At 46.5% G+C, this 27,841-nt stretch overlaps 3 protein-coding genes and 1 long non-coding RNA gene across 4 annotated transcripts in view; all 4 read right to left on the bottom strand.

Moving 5' to 3' along the window:
- Positions 1-4,330: 4,330 nt before the first annotated feature.
- Positions 4,331-4,866, bottom strand: LOC125945013 (uncharacterized; the record flags this gene model as incomplete). The annotated part of the gene is given in 1 exon segment (XM_049666544.1): positions 4,331-4,866. A coding segment is annotated over 1 exon segment (495 nt), but the record flags the coding sequence as incomplete, so codon positions are not given.
- A 110-nt stretch (positions 4,867-4,976) lies between these two features.
- On the bottom strand, positions 4,977-6,091 carry LOC119448885 (uncharacterized). The gene is made up of 3 exons (XR_007466494.1): positions 5,690-6,091; positions 5,385-5,519; positions 4,977-5,044 (listed from the first exon to the last, which is right to left on the bottom strand). It is a non-coding gene; the product is annotated as an uncharacterized LOC119448885 (long non-coding RNA).
- Positions 6,092-16,166: 10,075 nt separating this feature from the next.
- Positions 16,167-23,513, bottom strand: LOC119448277 (cytochrome P450 3A19). Its single transcript, XM_037711669.2, has 3 exons — positions 23,167-23,513; positions 22,316-22,478; positions 16,167-16,939 (listed from the first exon to the last, which is right to left on the bottom strand). Exons 1-3 carry the CDS (start codon positions 23,337-23,339, stop codon positions 16,838-16,840), a joined length of 438 nt encoding a protein of 145 aa, XP_037567597.1. The 5' UTR covers positions 23,340-23,513; the 3' UTR covers positions 16,167-16,837.
- A 909-nt stretch (positions 23,514-24,422) lies between these two features.
- LOC119448884 (N-acetylglucosamine-1-phosphotransferase subunits alpha/beta-like) overlaps positions 24,423-27,841 on the bottom strand; it is a 56,001-nt gene continuing 52,582 nt past the window's right edge. The window contains exon 14 of the mRNA XM_037712095.2: positions 24,423-24,463. Within this exon, the coding sequence (XP_037568023.1) occupies positions 24,423-24,463 (41 nt within the window). The remainder of the gene's footprint in view (positions 24,464-27,841) is intronic.

Here is a 27,841-nt window from a genome sequence, read left to right as displayed (position 1 = left end):
TACGGCGCTCCGTTTTCGACGGGGGCAGATCGCTTGCTTGCTGAACAGCGATGCTAAGACTGCAGTGCGGTTTCAAGACGGTTGCCGACGCCAACAGCTTTTTTTTCGTGGCGGCAACCTCAACAAAGGGGAGCGCCTGCTTCCACACGTGTGTGGTGTTGAACAAATTGTGTACGGTGATGTGACAGTGAAAGCCAAGTGCGTGTCGGTGGTGTCCAACAAGATTGTATACGACATCGAGTTAGAGGTACACACCGAGTTCAGTAATTTAGTCACTTTTATTTATCTACGATGCAGTCACAAAGCGGTCATGCATGCTTGCAGAGATCTGCAGAGACGGTGACGATTGCGGTTGGTTTCGTTCGTCGTTGGGCGCGCACACACGGCTGCTCTCAATTTGGCTCCCAGGGAGTGGCATCAGCACTGTCGGAACAGAAAGAACACATGCATTAGGCACCAATAAGCCAATGAAATTAATTAACGATTTATGTACTACATATGTGCATAATGCCTTATATCATGCTGTATAAATATTTAATGTATATCATGCCTTAATCAATGCAGATGTTAGATAGAGTCATGGCAACTTATTGCATTATGGAGCAAGATATCTTTTCACTGGCCACGAGAAATCACTCGCACAAACTGCTCCGCGAAATGAACCCAGATCACGGCAACCAGCGATTACATTGGGACCAGCAGCACGAGCGCAAGAATTAGCGATACATGCTTCATCAAAGCAAATCTAGTTTCTCGTCGGGCCCCGCCGCAGCTAAAGTAAGCTCACACCGATGGCCGGCTACTACACGAAACGAAAATTCTTGGCAGGAAGAGTTAAGCAGGAAGAATGTGCAAGGTGGCAATTACTTTAAGACATGCTTGGATATTGTGAACCTATAAAGCATGGCCAAGCAACAAGCATAACGCGCGCGTCTCGGGCAGATGCTTTGCGATCTGCCGCTTACCGACGCGTGCGATGACCGCAGTTTGCATTAAATACGGATTGCCACCACACAAAAGACAAGTAACGTGCGGCCCCTTTTGTTGCCTGCACAACTAGTAATTTAAGTTGCAGCGTTTGGAAAAAGGATATAATTAACTTAAGCTTGTCTTTGCCGATCGCGAGTGAACGAACAGTACAATCAATTAAATTCGCGGGTTTTACGTGCCAAAAGCACGAATCATATGAGGCACACTGTAATGGAGGGTCTCAGGAATAAATTTGACCACCGGGGTTTCTTTAACGTGCACAAAAATCAAAGTACACGGTAAGAACTGTATTCTTGCATTTCGCCCCCATCGAAATGCGGCCGCCGTGGCCGGGAATCGAGCTCGCGTCGTCGAGCTTAGCGGCGCTACACGTATGCATTTACCGCTAAGCTAACACGGCGGATGTCACTGTACGATTAAACTACGCGGACACGTCTAAACAAACGGCCATGCGCTAAATACAGGCACATTACTATTGCGTTTTTATCGAGCGGCCGTGATATTGCACGCGAATGCGAAAGTACGTCACTTGACTCGGCGCACCTGCAGTTATCCACGCTTGTCGTCTGTCCTTCTCGTACCACCTCCCCGGAATTCTGTAGGACTTCACGGGCGGCTTTCGACCTTTCTAGGCCCTGTTGTGGCAATCAACAACACAGCAGTATTACGTGCCACCTTTCCTGGTTGATGAGGTCGCGCTCGCCGTCGCGAAAAGAACGCGCACGATCGCTCGCGCCGTAGAGAACACGGGCGCGCGTTGGCCCAGCGACGACCTTCGACACTTCCATCCTTCCGCCAGGGGAGTATTGGCGCTTGTGCTGCGCGGGCAAACTTTAGGTTGCCTCGTCAGACTCTGCCCAGGCGGCGCTGCGGCAAAACCCGCCACCAGCGCCCCCATCGCAGCCTTGGCGCAAACTGAGTAGCGCAAAGAGAGCTTTCCGCAAGCGTAACTGCATAGGCCACAATTTCGGTTGTGTTGAAGCACGGTTTCCTAAAACTCAAGCACCTGGAAAGTTTCTTCCGCCCATCCACGGTTCGGAAAGGGAGGAAGCGCAGTATAGCGAAGTACGTGTACAATGTAAAAAAAGTTTCAGTTGTTATTTCGGCGCGCTGCAACTCGCAAGTACAGCGAGCATCGTACGACATTGAGTTCGAGATAAGCACTCCGACGTCAGTTCTCTAGCGCATAATGTGTTAATTTGTGTACGTACATAAAGTCAAAGCGATGAAGTACATATATGATTAATTCAGTTAGCTATGTAGCTTACCGTCAGTGCTACAAAGCTCGCTTTATCATGGGCGAATGGCCCTGGCGACCTTTGCCTTTGTCTCGCTTCAGCTCTCGCTTCCTGTGTGTTCGAGCGTGTTATCGCGCATCTTCGAATGTTCTCTTCACGGTTGTCTTCGTTTGTGTTTGCTGCAAATGGAGATACGTGCGTGTCCGCTTTCGCGGAGTACAAACCAAGGCAAAACGAACCTAAATGTAGTCGCGAACAATATTTGGGATTTATTCGTTTCAACACAGGTTAGCATTTGCTAGTTAAAACCGGAACGTTGAGCCTTCAGAACGTACGTGCGCGATGCTGCGTGGATTATGATGTTTATCGTGCGTGTCTTGAATCTGACTCTAACTGCTCACTCCGCTTTACACGGCGCGCGCCACGGTAAGAGACTGCTGAGCTTCATAGTAAGTGGGAACGTGACTCTAGCTCGAAACAGCTATCAGGTTCATGGCAATTTACAACGGAACAGTAGCGTCGATTGCGGCGTTTCTTCGTAGCGCGCGGAAGCTGTCGCGGTTAGAGCACTGCACGGGCTCGGGCTTACCCGAAAGCCCGGGCCCGGCCCGGCCCACGGGCAGGGCCGGGTAGGGCAGTTTTTTCGCGGGCTCGGGCCTAGCTCGGTCACGGCATGTGCTTTTTGACCCGGGCCCGGGCCGGGCTCGGGTTTTCTGACGCGGGCCCGGGCCGGTTTCGGACTTTCTGGTGGTGTGATACAACGTGCACGAGTTATCCTCGCGCGTCTCGACCCTGAAAAACATATCTTTTCAGCCTCGGCCGGGTCCGGCCGGTTTCGAGCCGGGCTCGGGCCGGGCTCGGGCCGGGCTCGGGCCGGGCTCGGGCCTATGGTAAAGGGGTGGCGGCCGGGCCGGGCGGGTAACGTAGATTATTTTCCGGGCCCGGGCCGGGCCCGGGTTTTGCCATAAAACGTTTGGTCGGGCTCGGGCGGGCAGCCCAACGTAAAAACGGGCCCGGGCCGAGCCCGGGCTGACAAAATCGGCCCGTGCAGTGCTCTAGTCGCGGTTGCCGACGTGCTCACCATCGTTCTGACGAAGCCAACGAGCACTTCATGGCAGTTCGGCGGCGCGTCTGACAAGCGGAGAAATTCGTAGCTCTCTTTCTGGGTGTTTAATGCGCAAAAGATTCGCAATATGAACCAAAGTTAAGTTAAATCGTTGTTTCGCACTCGCTAGCTGCTTAGGCAACTTAGCAAGGGAGTCGGACTTTGCACTACCACGGCCCTGTGGATCGGCGCGCGCGGCGGGGTTGCTCCGGCCGTCCCATTCGGACGGAGAGGGTGTAATTGCGGAAAGGAGCGTGGCCGCTGCTTTCGCCGCACCGCGGCGCGCGCCTCCCACCCCTCAACTCCCTTGCTACGGCTGCGCGCGAGACGATTTGCGCTATAATTCGCGCTATAATAAAAATATCGCTTTATAAGAAACCGCGAAAAGTTGTGCCGAATAAAAAGCACACAAAATCACCGATTTCCCCCGACGCTATTTTTTTTTTCTTTGCACTCCAGCCTCTGTCAGGATGATGCTGCCCGAAACGCGTACACTCGTAAGCCAGAGTTTTGCGGTGAAATTATTTCCGCGCGCTCAAGCGCAGCATGCCAATGGAAAGCCTACACGCGAGAGGAAGCATTCGAGCTCTATCTGCTAGAAGGAATGCCAGCTGACAGACGAGGCAACCAAGATTTTTTTTTTCGCGCATCCGCAGCCCGCAAACTTTTGTGTATGACTTACATTTTCCACAGCTTGACCAATTGACAGTCAAAATACGCTTTGGAAAGCGAGATATGACTCGGAAATTTGAAATGGAGAGCTGAAGTCGCGGCAGTCTTGCATCTGTACATGCGAATGCACTGTTTATTGTGTTAAATAAGCGAACTCATCGCGCGTCTTCCTGCACGAAGTATCAAGCTGCTTACCCGAGTCGACAGCCATGGACAGACATTTTTTCAGCAACTTTCTGAGCCATCAGTAAACAATTGAGTGCCATGTTTGTACTCATGGTGAAATTACCAGCATAACACCTTCACAATACATACAATTTATTTACAGTAGCAAACACACAGTGCTTGTGCACTCGCAGTACTCCTTCAAACGCGGAGAACTTTGCGGCTCAGTGGCTTACTCATTAGTTTTTTGCGGTAAGCCGCTGTGTCCGTAACGACTGCGCCAATATTTGAGAGTAGGGGCTTTATAAATTTGCTTGCAATTAATGAAGAAATCGCTGATGCATGCTCTTCGTTTGCCTGGCAAGCAAAAAGAGGGCAGCTCTCTAAGTGAGGACAAATTAAAGCTGCCAACTTTTTGCGCACATCATGCTTGCCAATATGTGGGACTGCGATGTCAACCGCCTTTTTTACATTAACGAGGACAGCAACAAACTCGGGCTTCGGGAACACCAGACCACCTCTTGATTAGTGATTAATGAGTCCCATTACTGTTTACGCTGATGTTGATTTATGCAGACTTGGACAGGCGCTGCATGTCTTCCGTTCTTCGACTGCCTTCGCAATGAATCCAGCGATGTATGCTACTGCAGCATTTTCCACAGTTGAAGGTGGTGGTAGCACTGGAAAAAGAAAAAAAGGAAATGCTCACATCAGATGCCTAATTAGGGCATATGGTGCCCATTTCTTTTTGAAAAACAGACAACTTCATATGCAAAACTCCCTCAAATTAATGTGCTCCTACTTGCAAGGCATTACTTTCAAGGGTGCCAGTACACTGATGACATCATCTACAAAACTGGGTGGTTCAAGAAAGCTGGAAATCAAAACAGTACAAAAATTAAGTTAATGACCAGTATATGACACCTACAATGGTCAAAAAGCAGAGAAAAGCAGCACTGCAGTTCGAAAAACTGATTTTTACCAAACTCTATTCTGGATTGTGCATACCTGGGTAATGCATTGCTAGTTGCAAGCGACACACTGTTTTCATCATCCACAATATTGGGTGGTTCAGATAACTCCCCAGTTCAGATAAGGCAAAAAACAGTAAAAAACTATAAGTTGGTTTTCTGTACCTGACAAACAGCCAAAGAAAAACAGTACTTTTCAAAAAACAAATATTTATCATACGCTTTTAAAGCACTCTTGCATACCTAGATAGTGCACTGCTGCTGCTTGCAGGAAAGATGGTTTGAGGATTGTTCAATGTCTCTGATTCTGAAGGTATCCCTGTGGGCACGTCTGCAACAATCCTGTCCGAAGGGGCTGATGTAGAGGCACTGTGCATGCTGGGGAAAAAATAGATGCGGCACAGAGACGTCATCAGAAGATGGAAATGCCACAAAACTTTGCTTGCGGTGTCAATAGAGAATGGTGTTAGCAAACAAGAGAAATTAAACCACAAGAAATAGCTTAAAATGAAATAGACCCAGTTTTGCAGCAAGAAATGTGCACCTACCTCATAACACTCTGGCCATTTCCCACATTTGATGCTTGTGATGCACATAGGATACCTGTCAGCAGTAACTTTTACAGGGAGAAGGTCACAGCTCTAGCATCTAGGCAGTCGTTGCATCCTGCCATTTGACGCAATGCGCTGAAGAGAACCTCAACCGGATCGGTGGAAAGGTTCCTGGTGAGAACATAAAAGAATCCACTCTCCAGTAGGTACTTCACACACAGAACGGTAGACTTGCTTGTCAGCAGCAGTGCTTCATAAGTTTCAGCGCTGAGGAATTTTTTGCCACTTGACTTGCAGGCATTACGGAGAATTTCAAGGTACTGTGGGAAATCCTCTTCACGCCGATTAAGCGTCTGTCTGTCACACAGAAGAAATGCATTTGGTCGGGCTTGTTTAAGTGCAGCTGTGCTTTTCTGTTGGCCACATTATGGATAGCGAACCACTTTTGAATTGCCTTCATGAACTCAATAGTTGCAGCAGCATTTCTGAAGGGCTCAGCTTTTGGATGGTAAGTGGCTTACTCCATAAGAAAGGAAACTGCAGCAATCACCTCATCTTAAAAGAGCTGAACTGCTCTCCCGACATTCATTTTTTTGAAGTTGCTTGGTTGAACATGTTTTTGGGTTAGAAAGCGAACTGGTTTCCCAACTTCATTCTTCTGGAGTTCATACAGCTTCTTTATGAACAGTCCTGTTATTGGGAGGCTTCCATTTGTCATATCGCCTTCAAGAAGGAGGTTCCGCACATTTTTGATAATGTGACATTGATCAAATGACAAAAACAATTGCCTGTCAGGGTTGCATGGATGACTCACAACTGGCTTTAGTGATCCATTTCCGAAATGTCTCATCATAGTCACATTAATTTTGTGGTTGTCCGTAACAATTTGTATCACATAAAGACCACACTTTTCAACTTCTTCAAGTACATGCTTTGTCAACTGGTGCAGCATCTTGCCACTTAACCGGCTTGTGAAGAAGAAACCACACGGTATTTTGTAGGATGTTGACAGTCCTGAAGCCACAAAGCACAGCACCTTATTGGCAAGCACAATATTGCTGACATTTTCTTGCCTGATGGTGCTATACTTCGTTGTTTCTTGCCGCCCCCCCCCCCAAAAAAAAACAGTCCATTTTGCGGTCATATACATACTTTGAGCTTATGGCCATTTCATCAATAATTAATGAACACATTTTCACTTGCTCCTTCAGCTCCTTGACCTCTTGCACTAGACGCTCTTTCATCAATGGTGTCACGCCACTTTTACTGTTTGACCTCCCAACATACCGGAGCAAGGTATTTTTCGGAGGTAGCTTCAGAAGGCCTCGGTTACGAATGTAACGATAGCTCTTCGGTGACAGGTAGTACAAGATTACACACTCCCTTACAAAGTCCGGTGACCAAATAGGACGCTGCCTTGGTGCATTTGCTATCTGTTCAACATTACAGTCCTCCAGACAAAACTTTGCAGTGCCCACTTTTTGCAAGCATTTGCTCAATGCAGAGTGCAGTCTATTGGGCTTGAAACCATTGAGTTTCTTCTTCAGGTTTTCATTTTCCCGTCGAAGCCTTTGCATGGCATTATTGTTCCTGAAAAGCTGCACTCTCAAGCGGTTTATTTGCTTAACATCTGAATGCTTATGTGGGACAATGTCGTCGGTCTTTTGAGTTGCACATTCTATTGAACCGGTTGGGCGCCGATTTTCTCTATCTTGGGGGTTGTCACTGGCAAGTAAAAGTACATGACTGCTGTCTTCATGGCTCCCTGTTACTGCACAATTTTCTTTGCTGTCGCTGTTCAGATCCATAACACCCTTTGTTATAGGCATTGCGCACGGTGTTTGTTCCCGCTCCAACTTTTCGCCGTTTTTTTTGGTATCGGGGACTGCATATAGCTCGGGTAGCCAGGAAAAACACTGGGGACAGCAGTCCGCTTCAGGCGCCGGGTCTTGGCGGACTCGGATCAGTAGTCTGTGCTGAAGAAGTGCAATGAGCAGACGATGCTACTGGCGGACCTGTCATTGGGAAAGAAATCTTTCCTGGATATGGCTTTAAGCCACGCTTGCCGACGAGTTTCCTCCACTGGAAATTCGTGAAAACTTAGACCAAGCTTTTTCTTGTTGCTCGATTTGCAGCACGGCACGCAGCAGTACGGCATGTTTCTGAAAAATACAGTAAACTACACGCGTTCAGGCGAGATTATAAAAACAAATCACTTGCCTCAATTCAATGTGGTACAACAATGTGAAATGCATATGAAAGCACACATGCTAGTTACAAAGGGCCTTCAGCAGCAACACTTCCAAGTAACATATAGTAGTTCGAGGCTTAAAGGAAAAGCCGCTTCAGTACCACTGATGTATCGCGGGAACTTCACAATGTAAATGTGACGCGCATGCAAGGGCCCCAAATATTTAATTCGATCGGTACATCAGGCTGGAGAAACTGTACTGCAAAATTATTATTACCACCGTGATGTCTGTATATAAAGACTTCTGTGAACACAGCGCTCGACCCTAGAACGTAGCCATACAGTGACCACGATGATGAAATACGTTTCTTTTTGTAGGGAAAAACGAGCGCAAGAAAAGAATGACAAGCGTGGTCAGGGGAAGCGCTTAGGCACAGCGGCAACTCACTCGCCAGAATACATGTCTCAAGGCACATGCAATGCGCCACACAAAGTCGCGTAAACACCCTGCCTATGCGTCAGCTGCATCGCTATCTCTATGCTACAAAGAAACACCCTTGCTGTGTAAAGCCGACTTAAGAATCTATCACCACGTACCTTAATTCCCGTGCAGTTTCTTGCAGCTGTCAGTACACTTTGGGTCAACAATCAACCCATCTTCACCACGTGCACGTTGTCAAATGCGCATCTCTCCAAGCATCTCCACGGCCGCGACGCCGCCAGCAGATGGATGGATGGATGGTTGGATGAGGCTGAACCCTTTAAATCGGGCTGTGGCATACACCACCTAGCCATGACTATGAACATATTTTGTAGTTTGTGGTGGGTGAAATTTCACCCCTGCCTTGATTTTATCCACAAATAAGATAACCTCTGTTTGGTTATTTCTACCCGGTTATGCTACCCGAGGGGTGGGAGGACAGCGCCGCCTCACGGCGCGCGGGGCAACTTCCCCAATTACAATTTTTCAATGGGGCACGCATCGAATGTCCCGGGACGGCCGGAGCAACCGATCCGGCCGGAGCAGCCGATCCAGGCGGCCGTGGCACTACTCAATTATTATATCTTCGCACCGACAGGTGGCGCTACGCGTCTTGCAAAACTAGGGTGCCTCGATGCCAGCGCCGCCGTTCAGGGTGGAGACAACCCCGCTGTCGCCGCCATATTGAATCACACTAGCTCAGACTCGGCTACGCTTGCGTTCATAAATCGTGTTACTCGCGGCGCGCTTCCAAGTGCTTTGCTTTGATGAGGATTTTTTTATCGGTATCGCATCTGCACATCTTTATAACCAATAGCCGTTAACTCGCCGAAGGTCGAAGACGTAAATGTATGGCGCCGGGAACATGCCCCAACTTACCTAATTCAATCGCATTTAATATGCCGTGTGTATGTTTGAAATACGCACAATTTTTTTTGCGCTTCGATGCTTGGTATATAAGGTTTGTGACCCCCTGTGTGTGGAAGTTTTTCTTTTTCGCTGTTGTATTTTGGCTTACACGTCACGCCTCCTTTACCGTAGCCAGCCACTCGCGCACGGCGGTTAGTTGCCCTTGCGTTGCGCCTGCTCTTCGCGTTCGTTGCAATTATTTGACGATATCTACGCGCAATTTTCCTTTTTTGCCCACAAAACTGTGTGCTGACAGGATTAAGCTGATGTAAAATAACTGCGATGTGAAAATAAGGTTTAGTCAGTGCTGTAGAGAAAAATGTAACGTAACTTGTCTGTGTCAATCTTGCGTAGTACACACAAGAAACCAAACGACGCACAAAATACATTTACTTAGTAATGTCTAGTACAGTCAGTCATGAAAGAGATATGTACATGAAAAATTATATGTACTGTGTGGCGCCTGAAGGTTATGTTGAAAGACGATATAAAAACAAAAAATTCGCAAGGTAGGCTCGACACACACAATTCGGGATAGGGAGAGTTTTTTTTAAATTTATTCATTACATGGGGGGGGGGGGGATTTCAAGTGAGTACATCAACCTTATTACACACAATATAAATCGACAACAAGAATACAAACAAGAAAACGCAACCGCGAGAAATATTAATCAAGACATCCAGCCAGAATACATCAGCTACCATTGAATACGTCGCATCAGCCAAACACATCGATGGCAAGTACAGAACATTTTATAAATAGCCATTAGAACACTGATAACTACATCGAAAAAATAAACCACACTGCATACATATCGCGTACAAAAACCGTAAATGAAGCTAAGTCAAATACAGATTAGCAATGTTTTTCACTTCGAAAATATAGTCCATGATGATGTAGGGCTGTTGACTTTAACAGACGGCGCCCATCCTGTCGATTTCCCTCGTACTGGTCCTCTTCAAATTGTTTCTAAGTACAAGTAAAACAAGAAAAGTGATTATTAATATGAAAATTTGCCTTGTAAATACAGAGAACCCATTACAGTGCTTAAACATAAATTTTCGCGGAAGTAATGCTGTATTATTTCGCTTCACACGTTTCGAAGAAATGCACAGGCTACAACAGACACTATGCCAGAAAGCGCCGAAACATTTTGGTCCCATGATGCCCCTTAACTCTACTACACCTGGGCTTACCGTGCACAGGCATTTAAAGACCGTCACAGTACCCACTACGATCGGGAATGAGCACGAATTACCATCGGCTTACGAGCACCACCCTACAAATATATTCGTCTAAAAATCAGCTATATAACGTAACAACCTGAGATCCGCAAGATATCTGCTGAGAAATCAGAGAAAATCACAATGCTTCGCTTACCACGTACACAACAGCCGCTCTCCCCAGAAGAAGCACTGCGTTCTTTAGTCCCAAATAACCAGTAGCGAAAAAAGAAACTGAGAAAAAAAAAAAGAAACAAGAGACACACACGATGTGTGCTTCCCGTGCAAAAGTAGGTGGTTTACATGACGATTTGTAGCTAATGTAAGACTATTTCGCGGCAAAGCATTTTCGTCAGTCCTTAAAATAAGGGTACTACTCGCATAGACTGCCCCGATCAAAACGGTAAACGCCTATGCGACGCGCGCTCGCAAACCATAGGCTACTCAGACAGCATCGGTGCAGTGCTTAGTTCGTGCGCGAACGTAGGTACGTGAGCGAGGATCAGAGAATACTTTCTTATTTAAATGAAAAACACGGTGCGATAGTCTAAACTTTCTTGACACTTACCTCGCAAATGTAGGAGTTATCCGTTGCCTTCAAGTGATACCGCTTTACTTGGGCTTCCCATCTCTTCCTTCGCTTTGGGTCCCGGGGGAAGCGTAAACAACGAAGCCCTTTACGCATCGATCCGGTGCACTTGGGACCACAAGCAGCCCGTCATGTCGACTCGATGTACTTGACAAGCTTGTCATTCATGCGGCTGAACACTGTCCAGCAAGTAGAAGCATCAGCGAAGCATCCGCGCGCACTGTGTCTCGAACTAAGCACCGGTACCAAGCAATCGCAACCGCTCGCTGTGATTCAAGATGGCATCGCAGCGAGGAAGCGGCGGCGCGGTCATAGAGAAAGAAAAAAACCTTTTTTTCTTTCTCTATGGCGCGGTGGCGGTCAAAGGATGGCACCACCCTGAACGGCGGCGCTGGCATCGAGGCACCCTATGCAAAACTCCAGAGTCTGATGTCTATAGACCATGTGTTGCGCGCATGCACGTCTGGAAAGGCCAACACTGTCGCACTCTGGTCGCGCAGCTAATCAGACCGCTTAGCACGACTGTGTTGGAACACGAGCGGTTTGGCACTGGCGTTGCGGGCTGTAATTACCGATTCGCAAGGGCGCACGAGCGAGCAACACGACGAGAAAGAGCAGGGAGCGCGTGTACTTGCTAGCAGACAAAACGGACGTCGTAGGTTCTTGTTCGACCAATGGGCATCGTCATCGCCGCTGACATCACCAGATCCACCCTGCTGACATCGTGACGACCGGTAAGGATACCGGAAAGGCCAGGAGAGGAGGACGGCATTGTGTTTTATTGCAATAGCAATTATATGGACACTCAAAAGCAGATTTCTGCCGTCGGCGTCGCCGTCGCCGTCGCCGTGAGGTTCCGTATGACGTCAATGGAGATGAAATCGTTGCCGCGGTGGGTAAGTGGTTCTTGAGGGAAAGGGAAAGGTTGGCGCGCGCGCCGAACGCTGTATGTGCGAGTGAAAGGGCGCGAGGGACGCGCGCTTTCACGGGGAGTGAACGCACGCGGAGAACAAACGCGCGTTCTGCTCTGTGCTCCCTTAAGGGCTGCAGAAGTAGGCGTCTCTTTCCTCCTCTACAATCACCATATATGTAACGCAAACGTGCGTTCATCCGACGCACGAAAGGCCATGGGGGGAGCGGGAGGGAAGGGAGGCGACGTTTACCTGCGGCACCAAGTGGCTATTTATATCAGAGGCTCCGGCAACAGTCACCAACGCCGCACGCATTTTGAGCGAACGCCGGCAAAACGCCGACGGCGTCGACAACAGTTCTGCGTGTTGCCGGTGCTGCTGCATGTCCAAGTTTATACAGCTGATAAAGTTGCTATCATTACTCCGTATAGCTCTCTTCAAATTTGCTATCGCACTTGATGCTTCACCTTTCAGGTGAAACTGCGACAACTTTTTTGACGCCTCCTAAATAGGAGGCGTTGGCGCGTTCTTCATAAAAACGTCACCAACGCCGCGCGCGTTTGGTGCGAACGCGGGCAAAACGCCGCCGCCGCCGACAACAGTTATGCGCGTTGTTTGTGTGACCGCACACAACTGCTGTCAAAACGCTGGCAGCATGAAGGAACGGCTAAACACCGTTGTCGACACTGTTGGACGAGAGGCGGTCGAGAGGCCAGAGACAATCGGCAGCAGAGGCCGGCAGGGCTGCGCGCATGCGCCACAGTGGGAGAGCGGGCACGCACAGTCTAGGGTGCCTCGATGCCTTCCTCGCCTACCGCTCCCCTTCTACTGGGAAGTCGCGTTTGCTCTCCACCGTGTGTTCGCTCTCCGTGAAAGCGCGCGTCCCTCGCCCTCGCGCGCTTTCTCTCGCCCATAAGTACGCGTTTGCTCTCCGCCGTGCGTTCGCTCCCTGTGAAAACGCGCACCCCTCGCACGCTTTCACTCGCATATACAGCATACAGCCAATGAGAGCTTTAGGGGCGAAGCTCCTTAGGGTGTGGGTCTGTCCCTCCTCTGTAGTATGTAGTAGTAGAAGTCGTCGTCGTAGTAGTAGTCGTCGTCGTTGTAGTAGGTAGCCACGTCTACTTTTACGAGAAAAAAAAAATTCCGAAAGTTGTGTCCGTAGCGCGGAATCGAACCAGGGACCCCTCGCTTCCGAACGCGCGGCGCTAACCACTACGCCACGAAGCGCACATGGACACACACACCACGATGGCAATAAATACCCAACATTAACGAAAGACTGCGCGTTTCTAACGCGTTTGTGCTAGCGCGTTACAGCCGTTTAAGAAGCTGGTGTAAGACGCTGTGGCCTCTCCGCCTTACCCCCGTATTCATAAACGCTGACGGCGTCGGCAAACGCGGTGCACGTTCCGGCATGTGTAAACGGCTGCGTAAGACGCTGTGGCCTCTCCCACTTACTACAGAGTACTGCACGTTTCTAACGCGTTTGTGCTAGCGTCTCCTTAAGCGGGAGATGGTGCAATTTTAATGAAGGGCGCTGTTATAAAATAGGAATGACGTCACATATGGCGCGTGTCATTGGTGGAAGTCAATCGTTCGATTTAGTGCGGCGAGACTGGGCGAATTACACGGAAGATTCACGGTTTACCGATGATTCCCTCCGGAGCTTCGCCCACTCATCATCATTCACTCCGTGGATATGCGGTGTTTTTTTAACACGAAAGTGTTTTATGCCGGGGTCCACCAAGACTTCACTGACGTATTTCCGTGACGGAAATACGTCACACGAACATACACGAACATAATACAAAGAAAGAAACCAGAAGAAAAAGTTCCACAAACATGCAAAATTTGGAAATCGAACCCACGACCTCTCGGTCCGCGACGATAGATCGCCGAGCGTTTAACCCATTGCGCCACAAACGCATTTGCAGAGAGCTACACAGACGCGCCTTATATATCTAACACTCCTCCGTGTACCCGCGCTCTTGCTCGGGGCGGTGCCGCCGCCTACGAGCAGAAAAGAGAAATACTGCATTATGACACTAACGCGCACCGACAGTGAACGCTTCGGTGGTCTCAGCACTACGACGCCTCGATGCCAGCATTCGAAGGGACGCTGGCATCAAGAAGCACTACCAACGCCACCTAGGTGGCGTTCACCGTACTCAGCACAGCGGAGCGTGGCCTCCGCAATTAGCTCTGAAAATGTTTCTGAAGTTGATCGCGGAGGCTGCAATTACGACGCGCTGTACGCGCTGATTTGACTCGGTGACGATTCAGTTACGTGCTTTGTCTTGCGCGTTGTATTAGTGTGTCAGTTACGTGCTTCGTCTTTCGCGTTGTGCTAGCGTGTGCAGCGTAGTGCAGCTTCCATATGCACGACGGTTGCTCATGGTCATCGACGTTGGTAGTCGTGATGGAGGAGACGTGCCACCAGGCGTCAGCGTGGGTGCATCAACGCCTAAGGGCGCTTTAGCCACAAAACACCAATAGACATTATATATCAATGTGCAATAAACATTACACTACTTCTGTGAAGACACGTTTCACTTTCGTGTTCTATACCGATTCCTATATAAGAGGGATCAACCACATTTTTTCTATTTCCGGACGCGACCATCGAACAGTGAGCCCTTAACAGAATCGCTGTAATATAAATAATACTGTTACGACCGAGGCACAGCATTTCAATGATATCGGGCTAATGGATCCTCTAGTGCTGCTTAGTGCCCCGAGAGTGCCAGACTACGAGACTTCAGAACCAATTCGACGCTACTGAAAGGAATGTATACAAATCCTTCAATGTTTGGTGAATTGCTTGCTGGTGCTCAAGTCCAACGTACCGGGCCTTGCACGATTACCCAAGTTTTTCGCTTGCCTTAGTTAACTCGACGGCAGTCAGCGAACAAATATAGCGCATGACAGGTGAAAGCAGCAGAGTAGAAAATGTCAAGGTAGAGCGGCGTAGGTCAACACGAGTGGCTCCCTGTGCACGCCGCTTCCTCGTTTCAAACAGAGAAGGCTGGGCAATACTACGCGCCAGCACCTCTTATTCTTATCAACACAATATCAAAACACCTTGAGATACCCGCTGTCTGCACAATCGGCGCAAGTTAAGTCCCTATATAGTAAAAGTACCGTCATCTACTCTTTCCTCCGCCGTCTCTTCACCTAGGTAAAGCACTTGTTTTTTTTCTTTACTTTTTGCTTGCGCAAGCAAGTCGACGGTGGCGCCCCTAGAAAGTCCACGTTGAAGCTTTCAAGTCGGGCGCGCGCTGCCGCCGGTGACCGAGACTGCGCAGTGTGACTTTCAACATGGCTCTGAGGCGTAAAAAACGAACAAAATATAAAGAAGTGAAAGCGCGCGCTATCATCGTCCAATCGGAGATGCAGGATAGAGAGAAGCGGCGTTGATCAAAGGATGGCGGTACTTTTCTTATATAGGGATCTTAGGCGCAAGCCGCTTACCACGCCTTTGTGGGGCGCGCCTCCTCTAGCGACATCATTATCTGTCTATGCACCGTCGAATGCGAACAGTGATGACGTAGCGCTTTCTCACGCCAACCTTTTCTTTTGAATGCGTGTGTCAAAATAGCTGTATAATTCCTGCCGAAGTGACGGCAAGCAGAGCAAATGATAGGAATGCCGAGTAAAATTTTCAAAAGATAATTTTGTTTTATAAATTTTCTTTCAGCCTCGGCTCAACAAGCACTAACCCACCATGGTGGCATGGGGGCAATGACGTTGCGCTAATGAGCCCGAGGGCGCGGGATCTAATTTCGGCCACTGCAGAATTCGAATTCCACAAACCAGACACTAAAGACTCCGCCACACACCAGGACAGAAGAAACTCAATTTTGATACACATAAATGTTCACTCCTGAATGATATGGTCAATGCAAGCAAGAACGAGACATGATGAGAAAAAGCACGACGACGAAACGTTGACAAGTCAGTCTGAAAAGAGGCTGCTTTGCTGTCAACGCGAGTGGCTAGAGGGAGGAAGATAGAAGGAGATTGGACACCTATGAATATGATGCATGCGCCAGCTAAGGCTCGGTGATATTTACTTCAGAAGGTACTTAATACAAGTAGATTGGAAGAAACATGCTGGGGTGCTATCGGAGTGACAGAGATCGGACACGTCATTGAAAGAAAAAGCATTTATTAAGCAAGAACACTGTGATAAGAGACACGGTGGACATCAAGAGTCTCACAATTAACGTTTTAAAGAGCCAGGGAGAATGCTGTTTCACCTGGGTACCAGTATGGACGTTCCGATTTTTGAGAAACTACGTATTTGGCTGGTAGCATTTATTGATATCGCTGGTGGTCTTATTATTATTTTACACATGATCAGTGGAGATCATCACAGTATAGCCAATTGCGTCGAAAAGTTAACAATTGCCAGTTTTCTAAAAGTTGTACATTCAAAGATGTCATTTAAATGTGTTGTTTCACTGCTAACTGTGTGCGTCATTTTGTCGTGGGCCATTTGTAAAGTACAAGAAAGCTATAACCAGCTTGAACTAGCTAAGAGCAAGTTCTCATAAACAGCATTACTTACAAGCAAAATGTACGTGCCGACGATGTTGAAAGACTTGGCGCGAACATCCTGTAAAACCAAATATTTTGTGTCCTGCGCATGAGGAAGAGCAATTGTTTACTAGTTGAACTTTCATTTCATGCCTACATTTCTGTTCGTAGACTCCAAATTATAGTGCTTGAATTTTTTGATAATACAATCAGCGGGGTCCTTAATTTTTTTCTTGACGCTCAAAAAATAAATAACAAGCGCTTCTGTCACCACTTGCATAAAACAAATCCTTGATTATTAAGAAACACTGCTTGCAGAGTGCTGACGAGGCACTGCCCGAAGGTGCAATCCTCCATCGAAGACAGGATGAAGTTGTCGCGACTTGAACTTTAGCGGTACCTATTAAATGCAAGAAAACGCAATAGTTTGAGCAGTCAAATGAGCGAATTTCACTTTAAGTAGTAATTCTTTACGAGCAAGACAGCTGTTATTAAACTAGGAGCCCTTGAGGAGCACGAAGGTTTAAGACGGCAGTGAAAACTTCATTCTGATATTGAAGAGTTCCTCGCAAAATTTCACAATCCAAGTTTTTCTACGGCCTTTCAAGAAAATAACCCAATTACGCGTGTACTTTGCTATCCTGACCTACGTTTATGAAACTTCTTTAACTTCACGCCTGCGCGTGCATTTCAGTATTAGAACACGGCAGACTACAGTTAACTGACCCGGTTAAGGCGAACTTTTGGATTTGAGGGAAATCTGTTGGTGCATTTGGGTGTTCGTAGCTTCCCACAAATAAATGCAGAAAATAGTCACTAAATATGCACCACTAGTTCGGTAAAGCCAAATTTCTGTAGCTGTCACTAACGAATGCTATTGGGCTCAACGGGAGTCCTGGATTGACGGTCTTGCATAGCAGGTGACACTGTTCGCTGCACTTGAAGCCAATGGTATTTTTGTGAACGCATAAACAGCCACGCCAGCGTAAACGATGACGCGGAAACCTACCCGACTGACACCATGTATCAATCATTGAGAAGGTTCTCGAAGTGCGTCTTCGGGCTGGTAATTACATGAGGACATTGCCCAGAAGCCACAAAAAGCAGCTTCGCACATGACACAGATAAAAATGTCCTAAATACACTTCGGTACATTTTTTTTCAACAACATGTAGCCGCAACAATTTTTGAGCAAGCAAAATGTACTGTCAGCTTTTCTGACACCGCACAGGTTGTCACAACTCCCGCAAGCAGCAATTACACAGTGCCAAAGAAAGAGTGCATAAAGCAACACTTTCTATACGAAAATTCGAGAAATGCATCTTGTTACGTCTGGCTTAAGATTTTATTGCTTTTAACGTTCTTTCGTTCAATACTTCATGTCGTGCATATTTGGGTGAGACAAAAATAGCAGATCTGACTTCTGTAGATCCCTTATGGTAAAACTAAATTCTACCATGACAAACAATTTTTCACGGTTGCACTGAGTTCATGTGAATGGGAATCTATCGATGCAAAATGAAGAAAAGCGGTCATTACGCAACCGGTCGGTCAACTATAATAAAGAATTTGCTTGAACATAGCCTTTTCGAAGTTACCACTTGATTGTCTGAGGTATATTTATTTGAGCATTCACATACTTCAAATAAAGGGACAGGATTGTCTAAACAAAGAAAAACAGCTCACCAAACGGAAAGCTGCCTACCACCGCAACATGACAATATGCCACATTTTCGGGGTGTTCACTGGATAAACCACATAACGCAATTTTTTTCCGCGTGCTAGATGTGACATTTTATCATTCATATTTTACTAATGAGACATGCGCAAAACGTTATTTTGATAACTTTACTCTCTGTCAGGTGTATTTCAAATAATTGCAATATTTTATTTTGTTATGCATTAACAAATTGTTAAGTATGGCGTTGACATTGCTTCAAATTTATGGCTCAGTTAGCTAAGGCGTTGCGTTGCTGAGCCGAGGTCGAGGGATCGAATCCCGGCCGCGGCGGCCGCATTTCGATGGAGGCGAAATGCCAAAATGCGTAAACGCCCTTGTGCTTGCGTAGAGTTGCATTGCGTAGTGCACATTAAAGTACCCCATCTGGTCAAAATTATTTCGGAGCCCCCCACTGCAGCCTGCCGCATAATCCAGAACTGGAAAAGCACATAAAACCCCAGAAAGAAGATAGAAACCACTGCTTCAAATTTAGAATTTTTGTATTTTTTCCACATGTTTTATGGCCTAAATCAAAATTCTGCAATCAGCCATTTGAACTTGGTGTTGTCGTTGAAATGATGCCGTTATATTCACATACGTATTGTGGCTGCCCGTTACTGCAACATCTCTTCGCTAGAATAAAGATATGACAGTTAGGCACATATTACACCATATAGATATTTAGAACAACGCTTCAGCCAGTGCAGTATTCGTAGGTTGCTGCAAGCTAGTGCCCGGCTACGTTTGTCTGAGCACCGAGAGAGAAAGATGAGAAAAAAGACAAATGAAAGGCAGCGAGGTTAACCAAGACTTAGCCGGGTTGGCTACTCTACACTAGGGTAGGGAAAATGGGAGGGAAAGGTTAAGAGAAGAAGAGAAAGTCCCCGGTGGATATCACCGACATAGTAACACTTTTATGCTCTACATCACATCTCAATCCGCATCGTAGACGGTCACTCAGTTCGGTAGCCCTCAAAAATCGCAGCAGCGCTATTGTGGCCTTTTGTAGCTGTACCAAGCACCGAGAAGTTCCTAACCAGCCATCATACCAGATCCCCAAAAGTTCTAACGCTAGGTCCTGTAGACATGGCAGCTTCGTGAGACGGATAACCATTTTTTTTGTCATCCAGATTTAAAGCTGCTTTATGAAGGCACCAAGTGCAATTGAATTCATAAATGCAGCTTAGGAAAGGCTAATACGGAAATGCTGCCCTGAAGTAATTTTTTTGTGAATGCTCGCAGTAGTCAACCGAACGTGCAATCTTTGTAGACGTGCTGCTAACAAGTCAGCAGCATGGTACTATTTTCTATGGAAAGTATGACTACTCAGTGGTTATAGAGTGTCGCTGCTGAGCACGACGTCGCGGTGTCGATCCCTCCAGTGGTGGTCCCATTGCGATGGGGGAGAAATGAAAAAACGCTTGTGTACTATGCCATGTTAAAGAGCACCGGGTGTTCTTTGTGATATTTTTTACGAAACCCTCGACTACATTGTGCCTCATAAAAAAATCGCTCTTTCAGAGCGTAATACCTAATCATTTATTTAAATTACTTATCGCAGAGTCGGCTGTCTTGGCAAGGTGGGGAGGTTTTCAGTTCATGGCCATTTATGGTCCAGTCGGGACCTTAGGTGTTGCTAGGTATGTTCCCGATATATCACCACCATCATCATCAGCCTATTTTTATGTCCACTGCAGGACGAAGGCCTGTCTCTGCGATCTCAATTACCCCTGTATTGCACTAGCTGATTCTAGTTTCCACCTGCAAATTTCCTAATTTCATCACCCAAACTAATTTTCTGCCATCCTCGATAGTGCTTCCCTTCTCTTGGCACCAATTCTGTCACTATATTTGTCCACTGATTACCTACCCTATGCATTACATGGCCTGTCCAGCTCTGTTTCCTTCTCTGTCAACTGCAATAGCAATGCCTCACGACTTAAAGAATACCAGAGAGCAGGAAGAATGCCAACATTATACTAAGCCATTAGAAGGGAGACGTTAAAGAATTGAATTATAGACCCATTAGCTTGCTTTCAGTATTGTATAAAATATTCACCAAGATAATTTCCAATAGAATCAGGGCAATACTTGACTTCAGACAACCAAAAGAACAGGCTGGCTTCAGGAAGGGATGCTCTGCGGTGGATCACATCCATGCCATCAATCAGGTAATCGAGAAATCAGCAGAGTACAATCAACATCCCTATATATGGCTTTAATAGATTAGGAAAATGCCCTTGAAAGAGTCATTGCGTAATCAAGGAGTAAATGAGGCATACGTGAATATCTTGTGAAATATCTACAAAGATTCCACAGCTACCTTCGTTCTCCGCAAGAAAAGTAGGAAGTTGCCTAACAAGGAAGGGGTCCGGCAAGGAGACACAATTTCCCCAATGCTACTCACTGCATGCTTAGAAGAAGTATTCAAGCCATTAGACTGGGAAGGCTTAGGAGTGAGGGTGAACGGCGAATATTTCAGTAACCTTGGTTTGGCAGATGACATTGTCCTGTTCAGCAACACTGGGGACGAACTACAACAAATGATTAAGGACGTTAACCAAGAAAGCGTAAGAGTGGGATTGAAGAATAATATGCTGAACAGAAAGGTAATGTTCAACAGCCTGACACGAGAAAAAGAATGTAGGATCGCCGGTCAGCCTATCGAGTCTGTACAACAGTACGTTTATCTAGCTCCATGAAAAAGAAATCAAATTATGGGGTATTACGTGCCAAAACAACGATCTGATTATGAGGCCCGCCGTAATGGTGGACGCCAGGAAATTTAGACCACCTGGGGTTCTTTAATGTGCACCTAAATCTAACTACACGGTTGTTTTTGCATTTCGCCTCCTTCGAAGTGCAGCCACAGTGGATGAGAAAAAATTTACGGAAAAATAAAAACGGGTTGGAGTGCATGCGGCAGGCATTGCGAAATCTAGACTAGGAGCTTACCACTGTCGTTGAAAAAGTAAAGTGTACAATCATTGCATTCTACCAGTGTTAACATTTGAGGCAGAAACTAGGAGGTTAAGAAGAAAGCTTGAGAACAAGGACCACACAAAGAGCGTTGGGACAAATAGTGTTAGACGTAACGCTAAGGTAGAGGAACAGATCGGTGTGAATCAGAGAGCTAACGGGAATTGCGGATATCCCGATATATAGATATATATTGATGCTTAATGTTGTAACATTAGTCCACAGGCTTATTTTTTTTTCTTTTTCGTTAAGACCGTGCACACATGACGCGCCTAACGCGCCAAGGCTCTTAAGAACTGGCTTACACGAGGGAAATTCTCAACGGAGCCTTATTCATTTTTTAGGCAACAGGCCACGGGCGCATGCCTGAAAACAAAACACCCTTAAGAATTTCCCTCGTGCAAGGCAGCGTTGGAGGCGCTTGACGCGTTAGGCGCGTCGCATCCCAACAATGTAGCTGACGATAAAAAAAAAGTTACAGGACGCGCTTAACCGCCGGCTTCTTGGCCATCCCCCCGTATTGGGTAGATGGCTTGACATAGGTATCAAGCAAGCAAGTCTTTGTGCCCGAAAATCGCTGCGCTTCTCTAAACGTACTGGGGCACTACGGTGCGTTTGTACAGGGTCAAGCACGTCGTGTCTTGGGATTCAACATGATTTAATGCTGATTAAATGTAACACTTGTTCTTCAATGTCCACTATGGTGGCCGAGGGATGCTTTCGCAACTAAAATCTGCAGCGTGTCTCTTTTTGTAATACGCTGTGTATTCCTCAGAGGGATATCAACCCAAGGTTGGTTCTTCCGTTTTTACTGCACCAGCATTAATAGCGTCAAAGTGTAAAAAAGTGTATGTCTGTGTACTAAATTTGACGGTGGTCTGCTCCAAACCACCGCCAGTTGCACTTCGCTTCTCAAAGAGGCAGCACGTGTGTCGAGTGAGCAACACTTTCCAATGTGGTGAACGCGGTTTCATTCATGAATCAGGGACCTCAAAGGGGTGCGACATATCGCTAACGCATTTCTCTCGCATTTGCCGCTGAATTGCCACTGCATTTTTCTTCATATACAATACTTACGGGCGTCTCTGGGCACGTCTCAAATTTAACGTGCTGAAGCAGGCAAGCTAGAGTTATCTTCACTTGGATCCAGCCGAGACGCATGCCGACGCAATTACGTGGTCCGGCCCCAAACGGTATGTACGTGAACGGCCTCAGGGCATCCTTGTTTTCAGGCATGAACCTGTAGGCAAGCATACAATGACCATACGGGAGCAGCTGCAGTTACGCCGAAAAAAAAAAAAAAAAGCCCTGTGTGCCGTACAAGCAAGGAGGTGATTAAGAAAACCGACACCACTGAAGAACCTCGCAACGAACAATGAAATAACACAAAAAAAAGACAAACACGAAATGGGTTTGACTTTAGTTTGTGACATATTGCATCGCGAAAAGTCTCCGGCTAAAAAAATTCATGCGTGTGTTAACTACCGAATGGGGTATCTGTAAAGCATGCATCCACTTTTAGGACTGGTCTCTCACCGCCATACTGCGCGATTAATTTTACTTTTGTTGCGCTAAGACTCTCAGTATGCACACTAATTGCCGATTGAGCGAAATATACACACAACATCAGCCAGTAGTAAAAGGGGTCATTTGAGTGGCCCGAGCAAGCTCACTGTAACAACGTCTTCTCACAAACTGACTACATTGCTATTATTCAACCCATTTTTTTTTGCAGGTTGGAGACAAAACAGTTTGAAAGCAATGGGCAGTTCTACGTAGGATATAACTCAATGCGGGAACTTTCATTCTTATGTATGTCGCTGCGCATTGAGCACTGCAGTTTTGATAGAAGATTGGAACCAAGGAGATCGCGGACGTTAAGATCTTCGCATTGATATTGTTTGCTTTTTCCAACAATGACAACTCACCTCTCTGGATTGAACTTGTCCGGTTCAGGAAAATATTCTGAATCATGGTGGATTCCGGCCATGGGAATGTCGACGCACATGCCTGGCTTGAAGCGGATTCCAGCCACCGTAGTTTCCTCCGTACAAACTCTCATAGTTCTGCAATGTCGAGCTATAAATACACGGCAACACATCACTATGGACCTATTTGGTATTATTATGAAGCATTTTCTCAGACTGCTTGAAGATATTTCTTGCTGGGAAAACCGATTTTATTGTAGGGAGAGGCAGGCGAAGGAAGGAGAAAGGCATCACTAATGTTGACCATTTTCGAGAAACAGTAATTGCCAGCATTACATGACATACAACTCGTACCTCACTGAGGTTTGTTTAACTTCTCCTACTACATGCCTTTTTCTTTTAATTCTATAACAATGCTTGTTGGACGTATCTGTTCTTATGTTTTAATTTTGTTTTAATGCAATTGCATTTCCCTTCTTTATCGGTGTAACAGCTGCATGTGTTTTTCCAATATTGGGAAAAAGTTGATAAATAAGTTATATCGTACTTATATGACATGCGCTTCCGAGCCAGCAGCTACCCAAATAACCACAGATTGTCATGCCCGCACGGGAGCTTACTCGTGCCTCTGATGACACGGCCAACGTATATCGTCAAGTAATTTTAATGCTTCGTCCCCTCATAGATGCCATTCGAGTGATCTTGTCGAACCTTGAAAGCACACCTGCTCGAAGTGCACTGCAAGTACTGGACACTTTAATCCCAGTGCTTGAATCTCTTGAATAGAGACATTCCCAAGCATCACACATACTTTCGAGGAGAAGTCAAGTAAGCGTCCATCATCCAGTGGAATGCAAGAGGACCAAATTCACTCCTTTCAGACTTTCGTCAGTTTATATACACTATGTTCCCTATCAGTGTGATATGTTAGCCTATATCAAAACCAGTTCGTTTTTTGGGATACGAAGCCGTTATATCCACAACAAATGTTGCATGCAGCAAAGTCATCGTTTTTATTCGTCTTGAATTTACCTATGCTCGCCAGCCGATTTTGCCTCACGATGACAACCAATATTTTTGCCCAACAGGTAAAAGGGGCGAACTCATGTTTACACATGTAGGCGTTTAGATTAGACACTGGTCGCTCAGGAGCGAGCCGGATCTTATGAGTCGCTCTTTTTAAAGAGCGAATGAGCCGTGGTTCAGAAAAAGTGAGCGGCGGTTCTTTTGGAGAAAGTGAGCCAGTTCTCCCTCGTTCAGTGAACCGCACCGAACCGTTCCGTCAGAGCCGGGGGTTCTGCGGGGTGCGATTTCCACGCAATCCATTAGCGGTGTGAGAAAGCAACTGCCCTCCCGCTCTTTCTGGCAAGAGTCGCCTCCACCTCCTCGCCTGTCTTTTGAGCCGCTCTTTTTGAAGAACGAGTGAGCCAAGTGAGCCGCGGTTCAGTATGTGAGCGGCATTCTTTCGGAGAGAGGAAGCCGGTTCTCTCTGGTTCAGTCAGCCGTGCTGAACTGTTCCATCAGAGCCGGGTCTTCTGCTGAGTGCGACTTCCGCGCCATCTATTAGCGGTGCGAGAAAGCAACTGCCCTCCCGCTTTTCCTCGCAAGAGTCGCGTCCTCCCACTCGCGCTAGGCTGTCTTTTGAGCCCCTCTTTTGGAAGACCGAGTGAGCCGAGTGAGCCGTGGTTCAGTAAGTGCGCGGTGCTTCTTTCGGAGAGGAAGCCGGTTCTCTTTCGTTCAGTGAGCCGTGCCGAACCTTTCCGTCAGAACCGGATCTTCTGCTGGGTTTTGAGGTTGCGTTTTCTGACCGACGAGTGGTGGCTGGCGTGGCCAGACTCACGCTACTCGTACTCGCTCGCTGTGTGCGGCGTGCATGGCAGTCCGATTGGTATTTTTATGCGTCCTATGGTGTGGCACTCGATGCCACCAAAGGGAGAAGTAAAGAAGCCTTAATTGGGAAAGGATGGCACCGTTTGTTGCCTGCTGCTGTTCCAACGATGTCTCACGACTCTCACCAATATCGTGCACTGGTGCAAAACACTTCGAAGACGGTCTTGTAAGTTTAGGTCTTGGTCTTCATTTGTGCTAATTAATGTATTCATGAAAACTGTGCCCATGTGAATTCAGTAAGTGAGCATTGGGAACTATCAATTCACTTCTGTGAATTTTAGCATGTATCAATAGCACGTCAATAAAACGAGGCCAATGATCTGTTGTGTGGTAATATAACTTGCACTCAATAGATCATGCGCTCAAGAGAAAGGAAAAAAAAACGAGAAAAAAAAAACTAGAGGTACACGTGGTAGTTTTGTGGATCTTTCGTATGATTTTTGTGTTGTACTTCAAGAAATAATTTAGACATTCATTTCGTACGTGTTACAGCTCACTCATATTATACTGAGCGTGCATACGCGAATAAATAAGTGAAAGGATAATTTACAATAGTTTTTTCTTATTTTGACCAAAGTTGGTTTTAACTTATCACAAATACAGAAAGGCACCTGTAATGACGATCACGTTATATATATATATATATATATATATATATATATATATATATATATATATATATATATATATATATATATATATATATATATATAATAAAAAAGTACGTCGCATTCTGCCTGTTACGGTATCATGAGCATTTCAGCCCCAATATCAGAAATGAAAGTAACTAAAAACGCATGCATTTAAAATATGCAGAAATATTCCCCAAACATAGCGAAAATACCAATAACACGAATATTCAATTATGCATATATCGTCTTTCAAAGCCAAATATCTATAGAATATGCATAACACAGGTTAGAGATTTAAGTGAACCGGTGGGCCATTCAAATGAACCGGTTCATTTCAGTGAGCTGAGCCGTTCCGAGCTGCTCACTGAAGTGAGCCGTTTTGCCTATATCTAGTTTAGATATCGCCTTCAAGTAATTCTGACTCCAAAAGAGCAACAAACATCCTGACGGTGTGTCCTGCTCCATGGGTCATCATCGGAGATTTTATTGCGCGGCATATGGCATGGGGAAGCACAGGGACAACTGCAAGAAGACACAGACTAGCAAACTTCGCCTGCAACCACTGCCTCTCGCTCCTGATTGACGGCAGCCCAACGTTACTATAAGGCATAATTTATGGCTGCTGTATTGGCTTAATTTTTGCCTCCAGCTCGTTCACAAGATGTGTTAAATGGCTTTTATATATCGAGACCCACGGGAGTGATCGCATTCCCACATACCTTATCATACAAGAAATGTCCAGGTCTCTCCCACGGAACACCATTCGATTAATTGACTGGATTACTTTTAACTGTGCCATGGAAGATGCTTGCCGACAGGGCTTGTCCTCTGGATTAGAGGAAACAATCAAGTGTGCCATGCGAGACGCCACGCGCACACTCACGGTTTCGTCTACACACAAAGATTTGGACGTAGAGTTAGGGCGACTTCGTGCTCTCCGTCGCCATTGCGAGCGGCAATACCAGCGTACAAAATCCATCTATGACCTTAGGACAGCCAGACGATTACAAAAGAAAATCCAGCGTCGCATGGATAGACTAGCATCTCGATGTTAGACTTTTTTCCATAGACACGAGATCCCCGGAAGCCACTTCCGCACATCTGCAGAACCATACGTGGTCGGCGTTCGCTCCCTGAACAACACTTCCCATTCAAAGCGCTGGCGCTCTTTGAGAAACGGCTGGATGTTGATGTTACAGAAGACTTTTGTGCATAGACTGCTGACCAAGCAATTGGTCGAGGCTCTCCAGACCCTGCGACATCCCCGACATCCACGCGACATGACTTTCACAATGGAGGAACTTGAGGCGGCTTTTTCTTTATGCATGTGTTCTTCTTCTCCGGGGCAAAATGGAATATCCTACCGCGCCTTGTGCAACCACAGTGACTGCACACGGAGAAAACGGTTAGATCTCTACAACCTATTTTGATAAGATGGCATAGTTCCCGAACAATAGAAGTCGCTTGGTACGTCTCCTGAAGCACGGCAAGTCTCCACTTGACCTCACCTAATACCGCCCATAGCCAGCTGTGTGGGAAGGCAATGGAAAAAAAGTATCCTTGCACCGCGTGGAGTGGTACCTGGAACACTACAACATATTCCCAAATTGCATGGCGGGGTTTCGTCGAGATCGCTCATCAATAGACATTGTTGCTGATTCTCACTACGTATGACCAGCAGCAAAAGTCAAGTAAAGACTTTTCTACAGCTTGTTCTTAGATCTCAAGAGGGCATACGATAACGTATCTCATTAGGCTTTTCTCGATGCTTTTGAGATAGTTGGCCCTGGCGGTCGAGTTTTTCAATGTATTTCAAATTACCTATTTATTTATATTCCCAAATTCTCAAATTACCTGTTTACACATTGTGTGTTCCGGCGATGGCCAAACTGCACGACCTGAAGATGCGTTCCTCAAGGCGGAGTACTAAGCCCCACTCCATTCAACCTCACACTCATTCGTTTCGTTTAACATCTGCTAGCAGCGATCAAGATATTAATGTACGCAGACGTCATATGTGTAGGGACTCCAGGTGTGACACGTCCTCAGATAAATGCAAGATTTCAAAAAAACTGCCACTCTGACGCTGTTACTCTGCAACCAATGTCTTGAAATTTTGATCAGACTCGCAATGGCATCTGGGACATGCACAC

The sequence above is a fragment of the Dermacentor silvarum genome, chromosome 4, assembly GCF_013339745.2.
Source record: "Dermacentor silvarum isolate Dsil-2018 chromosome 4, BIME_Dsil_1.4, whole genome shotgun sequence".
In the NCBI taxonomy this organism is placed as follows: domain Eukaryota; kingdom Metazoa; phylum Arthropoda; class Arachnida; order Ixodida; family Ixodidae; genus Dermacentor; species Dermacentor silvarum.
The sequence above is the reverse complement of the archived record's forward strand: the minus strand, read 5'-3'. Positions and strand labels throughout refer to the sequence as shown.